General features: G+C 35.7%; 1 protein-coding gene across 1 annotated transcript in view; it reads left to right on the plus strand.

Moving 5' to 3' along the window:
* Positions 1 to 17,756, plus strand: part of LOC122801843 (kelch-like protein 9) — a 414,260-nt gene that overhangs the window by 302,680 nt on the left and 93,824 nt on the right. Inside the window, exon 7 of the mRNA XM_044071492.1 lies at positions 10,243 to 10,356. Coding sequence (XP_043927427.1) covers positions 10,243 to 10,356 — 114 coding nt within the window. The remainder of the gene's footprint in view (positions 1 to 10,242; positions 10,357 to 17,756) is intronic.

The raw sequence follows: 17,756 nt of genomic DNA on the forward strand, positions 1-17,756 counted from the left end.
GTCGTCCATGAATGTGGTATTAGGTTGGATGGTGAGTGCTTCCAGTAAGTTTAAATACATAGTATGGGTTTCCTGAATTGTAGAGAAGGACCAATACTTACAGGGAAGTCATACTGGATTTGGCTATGGTGATTTGAATGTAGAGAAATTCAAGTGCATTTTCTTGCTTGAACAGCCAGTAGTAGCTGGTCTAAATGTGTGGAGGGCATTATAACCTTGCAATGTCAGTGTGTTCTCTGCAGCTTAAAACCATGTCTCAGTGACTGCACAGATGTCAGCATTCTGCAGGGTGAAGAGAGCTTCTAGAGAGTGGAGTTATTTGTTTAGACTTCTAGCATTGAGTAACACCTTTAAGTTTTCTTGGTTTTGATTTGCTATGTCAGAAGAACTTTCAATTTGGCATTGCCTATCACAAACATATAAACACAGGATGTGCACTTTGCTGTCATACTTCATGATAGTTTACTTTTCTCCATATACATTTGCATTATCCATCTGCCTTTTTAGAGATATATCTAAACATATTTTTGTCTAATCTTACTCAAAAATAAGTTATAATGTTGCTGTATAGTATAGCTTGATTGTTTGCTTAGCTCCAGTGATTTCTCTGGTGACATATTATTGTCAGTTACATTGTGCAACTCTAAACGCATACTTCTTTTGCAAAGATTGAATCTCTGCGGTCAGAATCAGAATGCATTCATAATCCTTCATTTTATGCAACATTTCCATCTGGAACCTGCTATTGTATAATCTAGTATTATAATGTAATTTCCAGCTACATATTATTTGCAAGACCCATCCATCCAACTATCTATCATTGCATGTCTCTATCCATCCATCTGTACATTTGCCGTCCATTCATCCATACAGCCATCTATCCATCCATCCATCCATCCATCCATCCATCCATCCATCCATCCATCCATCCATCCATCCATCCATCCAGCTATCCATTCATTCATCTGTTCATTGATCCATCCACCTATTCATGCACCCATCGTTTCAGCCAACCATCCAATATTCCATCCATCATATATTTTCTAAGCCATTTACCCATTGAAGCTCATGATGGTAGCAAACTGACTAGGCTAGATCACATTTCAACAATAGCATCCAACTCAGTCAGTGCAATCCTCAGGCAGGCTGAACAATTTCTTATTTTCAGCCTATCATGAGTATGCCCTAGGATCCTATCTCACTGGGCTGCCTCTATTACATCTCCCAAGAGAGACAGCTAGAGGACACCCTTACTCTGTTCCAGCACCACATCTACTGATTCCTTCCACACCAGACGGGCAGTGGTTCTAGCTGAAGTCTTCCCAGATCGAAGTGCTTTTTACTTCATCAAAGACAGTGTGCCCAATAACTCTGAAAATCAGTTACATTTCTGTAGCTTATATCTGTCACTTCATTATTTTGGTAAAAAACCAAAGCTCATGATCACATCGGGGATGGGGACACTGACTTAGCTTTTGTTTCACAACCACAGTCCAGTACAATGCCACAGTACAGCTGTTGTTGCTGCACTGGTCAGTCTCCTTAAGTTCTCTGTTTATACTTAAGAACATGATCCCAAAAAACTTCATCTCCTCCATTTATAGTACCTTCTTGCCTATCTCCTGCAGACAGTAATCCTCTCCTCTCCGGCAGGAACCTATGACTTCTGATTTGGAGGTGCTGATTGTCCACCCAATAACTTAGCAACTGTGAACAACTCTAGTGAATGCCAAAAATTAGAGCCACTTGCAACTAAAAAAACAACATCACCTGCAAATAACAATGATGCAGCCCTGATATCCCCATACCAAAATGTCTCCCTACCTTTCCTTCATTTTAATATCCTGTTCATGAAAATCACAAGCAGAAGGACAGCCAACAAATACTCTTGTCAGCATTCTCTGGCAACCTTGAAAAAAATTTGATTTATCACCAGGTATATAGACATAGCTCTCACTCTACAAATGTACGTTAAACTCCTGTCTGTGAAAATCATAAAGAGGAGGAGAGATAAAAAACAACCTTAGTGGAATTCTACAGCCATAATGAAACTTAGAATGAGCACATGTCAACGACTGCCTTAGTACAGGCCACAGTGGTTATGGGACATTGTAGTGTTGTGCCTCCTTCCACACAGCATTTGGGGTTAAACAATCATATGCCTTCTCCAGTCCAAAAACACATACAGATCCAATAGGCAAACTCTCAGGGCCCTTCAGTATCTGTGTGAGGATAATAACCTGACCAGGTCTTCTACTTCTAGGATAGAATCTGCAATGTTCCATCTGCATCATAGGTTCAACTCTTGGATACAGCCTGCATTGCAGTACATCTGAGTAGGCTTTTCCAGGAAGACTGAGAAATATGACCTTTCTTCATATGGACCACATACTTTTGACCTCCTTTCTTAAACTGGAGACTACAGTTCAAGTTGACAAGTCCAGAGGTACAGTCTGTACTTTTCTTGCACCAATGAAAACAAGAACACGGTATCCCATTTTATCAAAGTTAATGTTTCATGTATCTTTAATCAAAGTCTTGTAATGTTAACACTGTACTTTACTGGCTGCAGAACTCTCATACATTGGATGAAATGTTGTCTTGGAAGGTAGCCTACACACAGTAAAAGGGAAAACATGAGTTTATTTGTTTTAATACTTTTCCTTTTTCTCCAGGTGTGTACAACCTCAGATGCATAGAGTTTTTTTCATTTTTGCTGTCTTCCTTTTCACAGCTTTTTGGTCCTTCTAATGTTTGGGGGTGGTTGGTCTTATGAGTTCTGACATAGATAGTGCAATATTCCTTTATGAACCTACCATCAAAAGTTCATCCCTCACATTATTCAAATGCAACCTGGACCAATGATGGGAAATCACAAATTTAACCCTGGATAGGCAGCAATATCCCTAATGGACAGGGGCAGCCTCTGACCACTTGATGTGTTCAAACCTGTATCATAACCATAAAATTCTTTGGAGTATTGACATCTTAGCAGCATTTTGATAAATTTGGGGTAGGCTTGGATAGTCTTAAAATGGCTACTGGGCCGATAGTCTAGTAATCACCACCTATGAACCTATAAGCATGCAAGTCATGACATCACCATAACGTCCAGTGTCTTCAGCTTTTCCAGAAAGATATCATCCAATCTTCCTTTCCAATGTGGAAATATTTCATTTCCATTGTTACAGCATCTATAGAACTAAATCTTATCCCATCACCATTTTATACATCCTGTCTCATTATGTTTTTAATTTCACTGCTGTAGGGTATACACATCATTTTAGTTGTATAGCAATATACATATGCATATACATATAAATATATGTTTTGTCTTTGGCCTGCCTAAAAGCATTACAGGGCATTTTCACCAGCCTGCTTTACTGAGTGAATAAATAGACAAGCAAACATAAAATCATACCTTGGAAGTGTATTAATTGTGTTAATGTGCATTTTACTGAAAGAGCTACTCATATAATAATAACAATAAGTAAACATTCTCTTTATAGTGTTAATTTCAGATGTGACCACTAAAAAGAGTCATCTTAGCCAATTAAACTGCAGAATTTCAAGTTGGTATTGGATACTATTAATTCATTTAATTTTCCACGAACTGTTACAGGAAATACATGTGCTCTACAATGGTAAAAACAGTCAAATCATTTAAACTTATTTTCATGTGACATTTAAAATGTACATAATTGGGGGAAATGGCTACATCATTCTCAGTAGCCTTTGCAGCAACAGTTACCCAAAATATGTCATTTCTCAAATGAGCAACAGATTTATAGTACAAATCAGTGTTAGTCTACTATTTTGTTGACAGAGAATTTATGTTAATTATAAATCATATCAGAATGCAGAATGACTTACATATGGCATATGTCACATATAAGATGGGCAAACTACAGTGGCAACCTTAGATACAGGAATGACTAAAACTATTCTGCATAGAAATAATTATTCTGCATATTTTGACCTTAATAAAGGTAACCATGAAACGTGTGCACACTCACACATAAACACACACATATATATGGTCTTGAAGTGTTTATTATAGCTACCCCATGTTATAAATATACCTATACCCAATTCTACTGTGGACAAAAATTCTAACTGGGTAACAACAAACATCACTGTAAGTGGCCATGAATATTTATCCATTGGTGAGGTATACATCCCTCCTCCTATCCCTTAACACAAATGCAGCTTGTGATTCAACTCATGTTACTCAGAAGTATTCCTAAGAACTGTATAATTCCTGGAAACTCCAATGTTCACACAACCAGCACATAAGCAAGTCAAATAATAAGAACATTAAGGGGTTAAGCTCTGAATAGTTTATTAAACATTCAACTAGGTCAAATAGAATAACTAGCAATAACTCCACCCATGACATTCTAATCACCAATATAATTCATAAATGCCTATATATAACAGTAAGTAATCATTATACAATCATCTCTGCCTAGAGCTTTAAGACATCACAATAGCATTCATAAACACATACATAAGTACATTTGAATTCATACCTAGAAATAATTGGCCAATCTGACCCTTCCACTGCATTCAACTACTTATTTGACTCAATAAACAAAAAACAAACAAAAAAGAAATACAGGACTGTCTTATTCACCCTGACTAGATGGGGGCTAAAAGGTGAATGATGCCTATGGCTAACAACTGACTTAAAAAAAAAAAAAACAATACAAGGCCACAAAATGACCAATTGCAAGACACCTTCCTAACGTTAAGAAAATATGCCAGAATGACTACCAGTAGTGCTAAAGTACTCTCCATTTGACAAAAACAAACCAACCACACATCCAATCCTAAATTATTCTGAAAAGGAATCAAAGAACTTAGTTCACTTTTAACAGCACTTCATCTAGCAATAAAACCTATGTCACCAATCCAAACTCTGTGGATGACTATTGACTATTTCTTTTATCCTTTCTGAAAGAAATTGCCAATAAAATCTTTACTATTTTGAACAACAGCCACATTTGGAATAACAGCTCTCAAGCACAACACTACCCTTTTAAGTCACTTCTTGCAGCCACTTACAATTATCTTCCATAACAGTTAGTGAAACTAAATCACTATTACAGAAATTAAACTGAAAAGGTGGTAAATCTAATAAATCCATCTTAGATTCCTAAAAATAGGAGCTGAAAAAAGAAAAAGAACCTCTAACCCCTCCCTCTCTAACCACAGGTCTAGTCACGGCAATATTGAAACACTGTGTCAGCATCCCCTACCAAAAACTCATCAGCTAATATCAAACTTATGTCACATCACTAAAACCTTTGAATGTTGAATAAACATTTATTCATGCAAATAAATAGCTATGTGCTGTTTGCAATCAACAATACATATTTTATAATGCTTTCAGTTTGACAACCACTTTAATGAAGGCTACAAATACAAGCTCTAACAATATTAAACAGTTAATAGGTTTATAGGCTCAAAGCTATATAGGTAAGTACTACACTAGCTTCTCTTGAAGGATATTTTAAGCCTAGCCAATTTCCCTTTCTGTGCTCAAATTAAACTATCTCATTTGGTTAGAGATAGCCCCTTTCCTTACCCACCCCTTGGGCCGTAAGTATATATTACCTGTAATGAAAATAATTAGGATCCTATTGTGGATAATTTGAGGGGACTCATGCACTGGATAAAGCATTTAGGAGTTGCCTGTGTCCATTAGTAGTACAAGGGGTGGTCTTGGCATATATTTTCTGTTTCCCATGCATAGATCCAGGGTATGCTTAAATATGGACACTGATGAACTTTTTTCATGTGGATGGAGAGTGTGTTCCATAGCAGTTGTACCATCTTTGAGATATATATCTTTGCCGCCAAACTGTCCTGTTGACATTGCAGAGTAGGTTTAGATTCCTAGACTGAGTATTTCTGATTCCACTTGACTTTCTGATGAACAGTAAATCCATCAGTATTGGGTAAGAGGATGCCTTGCATGCCAGACACAGGTCACCTCTTAGTAGATCACAGCCTCCTACTTTAAAAGCTAGCAAAGCTTAACTTTCATGATAATGTGCTTCTTTCATTCCAAACCTACCTGAAGGATAGAGTGGTCCAAGTATATGCAAACAATAAACTCTCAACTCAGGTTGTTAAAAATGCTGAAGTGCACAAGGTTCTATTCTTGTCCCCCCAACCCCACCCAGTAGACTGTTAGAAAGAGGATATGTAAATCTGTAACCTCAGTAGACCACAGAAAACACTGCTGTGTTGTAATAAAAGCTATAAATTGGCTCTCTATAACAGTCAGAGCTATGCATCTGCTCAGTGCCCTTATATTTAAGATAATAAACTCGGGGTATTGCCCTCCAGTGAAAAGAATATTACAATTAAGGAAGAAAACATACTACCTAGGAGTTAAAGATAAAGAAAGCCTAATGATAGTTAGACTTGTCCTTTAATACAACATTTGGAGAAAAAACCTTCTCTAAACTGGGCCCAGCCACATGGAGCAAACAACCAAATGAACTAAGAAAACAACAGACTTTAATAGCTTTTAAAACTGATCTTAAAACACATCTCCATGATGGAACCATTTGTACCTACCTTCATGACACTGGATAGCATGCAGCACCCCTTTAGTACCTCACCAGTATGTCACAGTGACTCTCGAACTGCTATAAAATGTAAATACTACAAATATTGTACATTATAATAACTACATTGTTGTTACATTCTTACCATCAACAAATGTACCTTGCAATTTGTTGTTTGTTTTCTGTGCTCTAGGCTCAGATTGTGAATTGAAAGAGTCAGTAGACCATTTCACCAACCCAATTAACAAATAAATAAATATACACACAGTACACACATATAAAGTATGCATATACATATATACATTCATACACATATACATATGGCTCTACTAAAGTTAGTCAAAACGTCGGTAAATCAACAATCAAAATGTCAACAAAAAAATTAAAAAACAACACTGATAATGCACAGTGTATGCTCTTCAACACAACATCGTTGCATGCAAATAATAAACAATGTTTTTCATGGGGGGGCAAACCACTTTGCACCCCCATGGGGGAGCTGTGCTCCACAAACCCCCTGCTATATTTAAATATACTGACTCCAATATCACGGAATACTGAGGAAAAGGCATGTTCCCTACCCTCAAGATTACACCAGTCTTGCATCAAAATAAGTAGCTTTCCATGCAGGCAAATTAAGTAGGCAAAAAAGCTCTCAACTAAACCACCAGTCTACAATTTCAGTCAAATATATATATATATATATATATATATATATATATATATAGATATATATATATATATATATATATATATATATATATATATATATATATATATATATATATAGATAGATAGATATTCACTACAATATATCAAATGGCCAAAATACCGATGCCCAATATACCGAGACCACAAGACCGAAGTTACATAATCCCGGAAATGCACAATACCGAACTGCAGAATCCCGAAAAAGGTGTAACTAGAGCTTACAAAAGGTAGATAGTTTAATTCACATATTGAAGCATAGGGAAATGTCTCAGCTGCTATAAAAGGTGCTCATACACTTTAAGGAGATGTATCACGGGAATGCAAAAAAACATGTCAGAGGAGTGTTACAGTGTGCCTGGAGTTATTGGGCAATTATACGAGAAACTGAAGTCTCAACAAGGGAAAGATGTACTGGTTATTGAGGGCTACGTATCGTATACCATCTAGAGAAAAAAAACAAGTATGAATCACTAGACAAGCAATACAGAAATGGAACACTGAAGTGCTGAGTTTTGTTGAACTACTTGCACAATGTGTTCTGGCACTGTTGTGGTATTTACATTCATCACACTGGCATTTTCTGGTATTTTGGGTTGTCGAGATTCTGCAGTTTGGTATTGTGCATTTCCGGGTATTTGTAACTTTGGTCTTGTGGTCTCGGTATATCGGGTGTCGGTATTTTGGCCGTTCGATATATTGTAGTGATTCCATATATATATTTATATATATATATATATATATATATATATATATATATATATATATATATATATATATACACATATATGCTGCTATTTCCCACTTTCAAAAGCAAGAAAATAAAAGCTAGACATCTACACACTATCATTTTATCTACTGCTGCTCAGAAGCCCTCAACATTCTATTTAATTTCCTTTTCCTAGATAATATTTAGATTATTGGCATATTGTTATATTAAATAACATTCAGGAATTCCAAAATATGAGCAATAAGGTCTTAAATAAAAGCCAGTAATATGTAATATTAGATGAATGTATTTCAAGTTCTGCAATTTCTTCAGGCAATTCCATTATTGCTGAAGGCGAAAGTACTCACCTAATGTAACTGACTACAAAGAAAGTTGAATTGCTTTATTGTTTCTTAATTTGAAGTTTCAATATACATGGTCGAAAGGCAACCTTACTGTAATAGTTGTTTTAGTAGACCATGAATGCTAGTCTAGATTTCAGCTCTGCTTGTGCTGTTACCACCTGTTTTCACATAACACACATACAAACAAGTCTGCAGAATTTGTGAGGATGGTTAATACTTGGTTTTTGTTAATTTGTGACTTAGGAAATGAGTCCATTTGTTTATTAATTTGTTTTCTTGTTTCTTCATCTTGGGTCTTTTAATGTATTTACTTTTATAATTCTTTGTAGCCAGGGTTTAACTTGTAAAGCGTCTTGCTTAGATGAAATATAAAAAAGAGAGATTAGTAGTCTGTGTGTGTATTGGGGAGGGGGTTTACTTAGTTTTGTTATGATTTTCAAACTACATGCTCATGTATAAATAAATGAACCAGAGTCATGTCACTCTTCAAAAAATAAGGAAAACCATGCCCAAGAAAAGTACACTTAAGAATGCTGAGTCAATGAATAATTCTGATATTCTACAACTAGATAAAGGGCAGCTATGTTATGCAGGCAGTATCTAATATGTCACATGAAATACATTGGAAAACACAATCCAGTTTACGCAGCATTAAAAAAGAAACTGGACTACAATGTATTTCATTGCCTGTGTGGCAATATCATCAGGAAACAAATTCAAAGAATTACATAACAAAGGTAGTATGGGGACTGCATTTCTAGCTACATGAATACAGGATAAAATACCTAAATATAATGTTTTAGACAGCAAGGGCAAGAGGAAGGCAGCAATGAAGGTGTGCATGCAGCTTAGAAAAAATAGACGGACACATTATTTCATTGAAACTGTTCCTGAACTGTTTGCCAATATATGAATCTGGAGGGAGGATGCAAATTCTTTTTTATTAATAGAATATGTGGTGAATAAGGCAAACATTTCAGCAATGAAAACAAAATAATAAAAAAAAATGGGCTTAGACATGAACTGGACATACACAAAGGAGATTTGAAATGAATGTTACTGATATATAACAGAATTAGAATTTATGAATTCAATGCAGAATATTCTAGCTAAGCTTTTATAAACAGAGGTAGTCTCAATATCTTTTTCTCGGCTTTGTTTGTATCTGCTGAAATATTTGAACTGATTTCCAAGTCTTGAAACATAAAAATATTATGAAAACAATAGAAGAGCAAACATCAAACTTCATTCTCCTCCTTTAAGTTGCGTTTGAGGGCTTGCCATGCCCACTCCCCCAATGTGGGGCAAGCCCCCCTGAACTTGTATATGTCAACTGGAAAGGAATATTCCTAGAAAAGGCAATCTTGGACTTAGTATATGTAAGACAAGAGTTTCATTTTTTCAGTCTCCACATTTCAGGACTCAGCAATGCAGATCCTGACTTTTCAAATTATTACAATTTTTTAATCTTATCATCTTACAACCACCAGTATGGCTTTGGTCAAATTTAATGCTAGTAAATTATAATAGACTTTGTACAACAAGAAATTTAGATAAATGGAGGACCTGATTTAAAAGATAAGGCAAAGATAAAAGTGGTTTTCTAGGTAATTGATAAAGTGTTTGTCATTTAATTGTTTCAGACTGATTTTGCATTCATTCCCAAGATTAGTAGGTCTATTTGTGATATCTGTAGATACTGTATAGGTCATTATCATTTATTTAGAAAGTAACACATTTTTGAGTTATAAATTTTGACAACATTACTATAATGAAAATTATGACTTACACTTTTCCAGCATGCTCAATAATGCAACTAAAGCCATCCATGTTAATTTCCTGTAATTATATGTACATTATGCTGATTTTTTTTCAACAGATACAGTGGAATGTTATAATCCCTCCAATAATGACTGGACATTTTCTGCCAAGCTGAGAGAACCCCATTATGGGCATGCAGGAACAGTCCATGGAGATTACATGTATGTCTCAGGTAAGTCAGCAGTCTATATTTACATTTTAAAAGTAAATATTGTATTATGTCTGTGCATTTCAATTATTTCTTTAATGTGGACCTTGTAAGGGATAATTTGGACTACACATCACTGTGCATGTTAAGTATACATGCATATGAATGCACAAATTTAGCCATAAGGTATGGTAGAGACTTTAGCTATACTTAATGTTTAGCTATCTGAAGTTTACTAATAGCAGATATACATTGAAAACAAATACAGTACACAAAAATGAATGAAGTCTTATTTTCTCATTTTTCTTTCTATTGATTTGAAATCACAGCAGTTATTCCTGCTTCACTGAATGCAATAATATGTCAGTGTGCCACTGCAACTTAAAACTGATATAGCATAAGGAACTGTGCCAAACACTTTTAAACAAGCCCTTCTAAGAAATCAACTGAGTAAAGAATATTTATGAAGAACACACGAATGCTATTGTATCTTCACCTCAATAAGAAACCATGGCCCCTTAATATAGCAAGTCAAGTGCTTTCATTGTTTATTGAATGTTAAAATAAAACCAGCTAATATACAGAAGTGCACTGGCATCCTTTCATTCTTTCAAGTAACAATGCTACATTCCTTGGTACAAATGCAATATGACTACACAAATCATCCTCTTGTTTCTACTACCTCCGTCTCTTTTTCAAATTGTCACTCTTTGTACAATGCATGAGCAGTTATTCCCTGACATAGATTGATCCACCATACACTGTCAGCAGTGACTGTCCAGCCAGGCTTTTACAACCAGTACGAGAACTAGTACCACCAGTGCACTGAAGTATGTGCAAAATAGCACCGTGATAACACTGAGAGGATATGTATCCAGAATAGTGTGTATGACGCCCATGTTTTCCACATGACTCTCTAGTGCCTGCCTCTCCTGTGGTCTGTACTATAAAATGTACATTGTGCATATGTAATGCACAATAAAAGCATGCTAGATAGCAGAGAGCATGTTTTCTCCATCTGCTGCCATGTCAAAGCCAGACAAGCAAGAAAGCAAAATACTTTGCCAGTTGCATTATCTCTGCCATGACAGATAGCCTGGTATTACTATCAAATGTGTTTTCAGCATCTGTGGTCTGAAGACTAGACAATAACTGTTAGTATTGGGGACATTTCTTTTGTAACTAGTAACATCTGTGTGTCTTATACATCTTTGGTATTTTCACATATAGAATAACATTATCAAAGAAAAGTAACAACAGAATGTTTCAAACTTTTTCAGACTCAGGGATTGTGGATCTTGTGACACTTATGTGAATCACAAGCAGCAAAGTGTTTTCCAGGGAAGAGTATTAGGTAATCTATAAGACTTCACACTACCACTGATTATATGATCATTACGTATGATAGGGTGGAAAGCATCTAAGTAATACAACTCACAATATTTAAGAAAAACGACTACCCTCTGTTTCAGTGTCAATGAAATGGTAATGGTTGGTAAATGAGGTGAGGAGATGAGGATTGCTTACTTGCTGGCAACATAATGTTACTATTGCAATGGATAAAACAGGCATTATACCACATTATAGTCGGATAAGCCACTCACAGCTAAGTAGGCATAATAGTGACTGATTTAATGGAATGTGGCTAGGAGAGCTAAAGAACCCTCGCTAACAGTGTTCATCTAGGAATGTTTTTCTGCCATTTACTTATTTATTTTTGTTTTACTTTTTCATAAGTTAAGAAACATGAAAGCAAAATGTCTTTACTTTAAATAAATACACAAACAAATGTCCCATGGTAGTCCTCTTTCTCAGCAGCTACAGTGCCCAATAGGAAAGCTGCTCCTCATCCTGACCACTGAATTTGTTAATTTTCTGCTCAGTCCCATTCACAATCTACCAGATTTGCAGTCTACATTATAACAAATAGCAAGTAACAGTAAGCTTACAAATTTCAGCCTGCAAAGTGAAAGCAGATGTGACAGCCACAATGGGAAAAAAGCAGTAGCAGCCATAAGCCATGAGGTAATGTTTTCTTTTTTTAATCCTGGCAGGCAACAAGATATATCAGCATGTGCCTTTGCAGGACTAATATTGGAGTATTTGACTAGGGCTGGCAAGTAATCATCTGAAACAGAGTTGAAATGCATTAATGTAACCCTTACTTTTATTTTATTTATATTTTTATGGTAAGAATGTAAAGCAGTTATAATTGCCTGGTATGGGGGAGCTCTCTGTGGGTGAAACTGACTGACTGCTGTCATTTGCTCATTATTCTGACTTTGTGCAACTAATGTGATTTGTTTGAAGCAGGTTGAAATACATTACCAAGGCTACTATTTGTATAAAGCAAAGTTAAAATCCATTACTCTCTGACCATTATTTGATCACAATCACATGTTTGAGGTGTATACAGTCAGCAAAGTCACTATAGCTGCTCGGTGGTAGAGGGACTGTCTTTGGATGAATATCACAGATAATTTTGTCATGTAATCTGCTTTGCAAGACTAGTCTACAGTTATATGAAGTAAGTGGGAATACTTTACTGTGGCCACTATGTATCTGTGTTAAGCAACTTGAGATATATTACTGTCACCATTATTATCCTTTGCATTCTTTTTTTACTACAACCAAAATTTTGAGATGTATACAGTCAACGATGTGGACAAAATTACTGGGTAAGGGGCTATCTGTAAATGAAAATGATTGCCCCTACTGTCATGATCAAGTTGAATAGTCATTAATCTAGCTTTGCAGGACTAGTATATTTTTATGACAGGAAGAAGGAATACTTTACTGCGGCCATTTTCATCACTATCAAATATCTGAGGTATACACAGTCAATATAGTAGCTGTAAAAGATGGGTATGGAAGTTATCTGTGGGTAAATGTGACCTCCAACTGCAGCTGATTGATCCTTGGTAAACAGTAAATGATCAGTCAGGAAGGAGCAGTGTCAATCAGTGCATTATATTTGATGAAGTAGGAATTAAAACTGGCTATTGCTATTGCTTAGACATATTAAAATTATTAAGCTTAATATTATTAGCAGTCAAAAAGCAATTATATAAAAATGAAAATCTAAATTTTAACCAGCTGTAGAAGAAGTTCTGAATATTGTAAAGGGAATAAAATATCTAAAGCTGAGATTACTAAAATACAGATTAAGTCATTATTATATGCATAAATGGTATATCGGGGACACTATATACAAAATATTATGCAGACAATTACTAAAATAAGTTATCAGGTTAGGATTAAAAAGTGAATAAGTTTGTTCTAACATACAGGTATAAATGAATAGAGTTAGAACAGATATGAACAATCCATGTATACAATATTGGAAAGTGTTATTGTATTTTTCCATTGTTATCAATAAGTTTATGTTCATGTCATAAATTAACAATTTGATAAATAAATGAAGTTGCTTATAAAATTAATAAAATGATTGTTGCTATGGGTTATACTTTTATGAGTGTGGAGGATGTTGCAGTGTATTTAAGAGTAAGAAATTAGTCATAATTTATTTTCCTTTCCATCACAGTAAAACCTCAGCATTGTATACAATAAATAGCTAACTTTGGTGGTCTGTGCAGGATGTTTGTAAAAGTAATTGATCAGTGAAACAGCAGTGCAACAAGCAGCATTGCCATCTCACAGAGCTTGATTCTCTTGTTGAGTTCTTGGCAGTGGTTATTTCTGTATGAAGTCTGGATATCCATCCCATCATTGAGTGGGTATTTTCTATGTTCCCTGTTATCTACCAACACCCCAAAGACATGCCATAGGTGACCTGGTAATTCTGAAATTTGCCTATAGGCAAACATACAGTGTGTGTGTGAGTGTGTGTGTGTGTGTGTGTGTGTGTGTGTGTGTGTGTGTGTGTGTGTGTGTGTGTGTGTGTGTGTGTGTGTGCATCCTGAGATGTTAAACCTGCTTTGTCAGGGGCAGTGTCAGTATGTGTGTGCATGTGTGAAAACCTAATATCATCAAGGTTACACAGTATTGGGAGCAAATGCATAACACTTCTGGAGAGCAGTAAAAACAGTATGGCAGAGGAAAAAAACATCACAGAACATCTAGACTTCAGAATGTCTAATGGCTTGTCAGTCTCCACAAGAGTGGCTATAAATGAGGCTTTTTAACACAAGCTTAGTTATAATCCCCATCCTCAATTTTTGCCCCAGCCCCCTCCTAATCTAAAGCTATTTTTGTTCAGAGGTGTGCACATAAGTTTGCTAAAGCTTATATGAGGGTTATAGAGACAATATGGGAATTATATCTTTACCGTTCCTAATAATGAGACCGTACAGGTTTAAGTCATTGTAGCTTGTCTAGAGGAAGTACTATTTCAGAAAAACAAGTTCTAATACATTGCTGTTGATCATTATTTTTTACTTTCCTTACCATCAAACATCATACATGTATACACGTTGCTATCATTTCAGGGTAGGGGAAAGGAGGATGAGTATATGTATCTGACATCATCACGCTGAAGTATGCTACTGTGGCCACTTGTTCATTTACATTTGTCCAAATCTGACATCAGAATGGTACACAGAAGGTGGGTGTCTTTTGGGAGAAGGGATAAGGAGACATGCTGTGTATATGTATAATAGCAGCAACTTGAAACATACAGCTGCATCCATCTGCTCTTTCACTTTCTTCCCAATCTAACGTCACAGAGATGCAATGAAGGTGATTATCATTCCTGTGGGAGGATAGGGATATGGGAACTATTCCTAGATATGATTTGTATACTCTCGTAAGTATTTGTCTTCTCGTTTTACTGGTAACTATTTTTGTTTGCTAGGAACATTAAGCCTTGGATACAACTTATTTCTTCACTGAAAGTTGCTTAGACTGATTTTCTTTACTTAAGCGTGGTTGGAAAAATATCCAAGATATACCTCATAGACTATACTTAGGGCCTTGGATTAATGCAGTAATTTCACTGAAGTCTGGTACAGCTATGGTGTTCTGAAATGATGGGGAAAGCTGCAGAGTATGAAACAGTGTGAAAAAAACAGCAAAGAAGTAATAGTGGTGCATCAAAGCCAGGATGGAGGAAACTGAGGGGGCAGGGCAAGCAGAACAAATGGGAATTATTACCTTGGTCTAAACATAATACATGGTAGTATGTATTTCTCTAATGTCTTTAATGCGTGTGTGAAATTTATTTCATTTCTGCAATTTAGCATTCACATAGTCATATGTGCATTTCTAAATCTCAAGAGCATGAAAAGAAATGAGGGAGTATGTGTACCAAGTAGTGAGACTGTTTAGTACTGATGTTTGCTCAGCTGTAGCTCCCTCTATATATGAGTTGCGGATCTGCCACAGCATGATTGTGATTATGTTATACAACCTTGCACCAAAGGACAAAATAAACTCATGGCAGGTAAGTTTGTTTCAGCAGCAGTCTGTATTATTTCTTGACTACAATAACTCCAGTCAGCAAAAAAAATCTGAACGTTTGCCTAAATTCACTTGCACATCAGAAAAGGTACACACGGTCACTGTGTGCAATAAAAGTGCTATAGATGTGGACAGTACTAACATGCCCTTCCTATTATCTGTTTTGCTCAACCAAGTGTCTCATTTGTTGAACAAGCACTATACTTGATTGCATGCCCACCTTCTATCAGTTAAAAAAAGACTACATCACTTTTAATCCTTATCATCTTGATTAAATCTTAGCTACTTTGGCTATGTACGTGCATTACCTAACCTTCACTGTTTCTACCACCCCAGATAGCTTCATAACCAATTATGCCTACTATAATTTTTCTACAGTATCAGGAATTATATTTTCTGCTCAAGTTTCTAATACTTATACTAGCTCATGCTAAACTTACACTAATTAATTTCTATAAGTAGTCTCTGCCTCTATAGTCAGTTATAATGCTTATCTAGTGTCTATTTCTGTACCAAAAGTTGTATTTTTTAACTAGTGTCAAATTTTGTTTTTGTATCAAAAGTTGTATTTTTATTTATTGTCAATTTTTTGCTTCCGTATAGATGATTATATTGTTATCATATTGTACAACGATTTGTTTTTCTGTACTGAATGTGGAGCTTTTCTCCCCGGGCCTCCGTTGTAAATGGACGTGTCCAGTCAGACTATCCCGGCAAACAAATGTAAAATAAAATAAATAAATACTTAATTCCATTGTGCCAGATACAGAATGTACTACATCTTGCCTACAAATTTAATATCCCATGATGTCTCTTTGATATAAAAACAGTAAAGCTGCTTATAATGCATTTCACACAATCTGGCCAGCATTTTCATTCCTAACTTATTTTATAAACTGGCTTTAATGTTCTGCAGTCTGTGGGAAACCTGGACTGAAAAAAAGAAAAATATGTAACCTCACAGGAGACACAACCATGCTACTCTGTTTTGCTACTATCCGAGAGGATATTGTCAATTCATTAATAGTTTTGGCTGTGAGGGGAAGGTGCTGGTTCCACTAATGGGTATCTAAACTATAGTCAGCATTTATTTGCATACAGAAATCTTTGTGAATTCTTATTCAGGTAGCATCTGGTGGTTTTAACATTTAAACTGATATACAGGTGTTTCTGACTGTATGTTTGGTACATTAACTTCTTGTTAAACTAGTCGTGCTTGGCTTCTGAATTCCAGGTGCCACCTGAACTCCTTCTTAGGCTCCATTATACACTGCTGCTCCTCTTCTTACAGTCTCTATCCAGCAGCAAACTCTTTCCTCCTCTCATCCTCCTCAGTCTTCCTCTGCCAACCTAAACATAATATCACCTGCTTCTGTAAGCAGCACAATATAATAATCTGCAGCTCCAGAGCCCATGTCTGTCTCCCTATGGCAAATAAGTTCACTTCCAGTCTTATACCCTACAGACCTTCGGAAAAACCTGATTTCTCATTGTTGATACTTTCTACTTTCTATACATCTCACAAACTAATTTTGAAAGAACTTAATAACTGACTTGTCATGATTATAATAGAAAACATATTCTGTAATGCTGAAAGGTGTTATGAATTGTATCTGTCATTTTTATTTTAATGTTATTAAGTTTTAGTACTAGGTTCTCCTCCCGTCTACTGTTCCAAAACCATTCCATTCCTGATGTCAACTTTCAAACTGAGGCAATAATTGTATTACAGACCTGTCATGGGTTACCAGTAAATAATCTAAAATAATACAGAAACAGTTCCTGAATCCTTCTTGAATAATTCAAAATGTCCAGCCCTATGATTTCTCTAGTAATGAATCATACTTTTCAACTTGTTTAAGACAGTGAGTATGAAAGCTATTGAATGCAGTGCTGTATGCAATAATGGGTTGAATAAGACAAGTATAATCTGGCATAATGATCTATCTGGAGTAATTAAACATGCTTTCAGAATTCAATGCCTGTATAATATGCATATCTAGCCT

The sequence above is a fragment of the Protopterus annectens genome, chromosome 5.part0, assembly GCF_019279795.1.
Source record: "Protopterus annectens isolate FY-2018-M chromosome 5.part0, PAN1.0, whole genome shotgun sequence".
Lineage (NCBI taxonomy): Eukaryota > Metazoa > Chordata > Ceratodontiformes > Protopteridae > Protopterus > Protopterus annectens.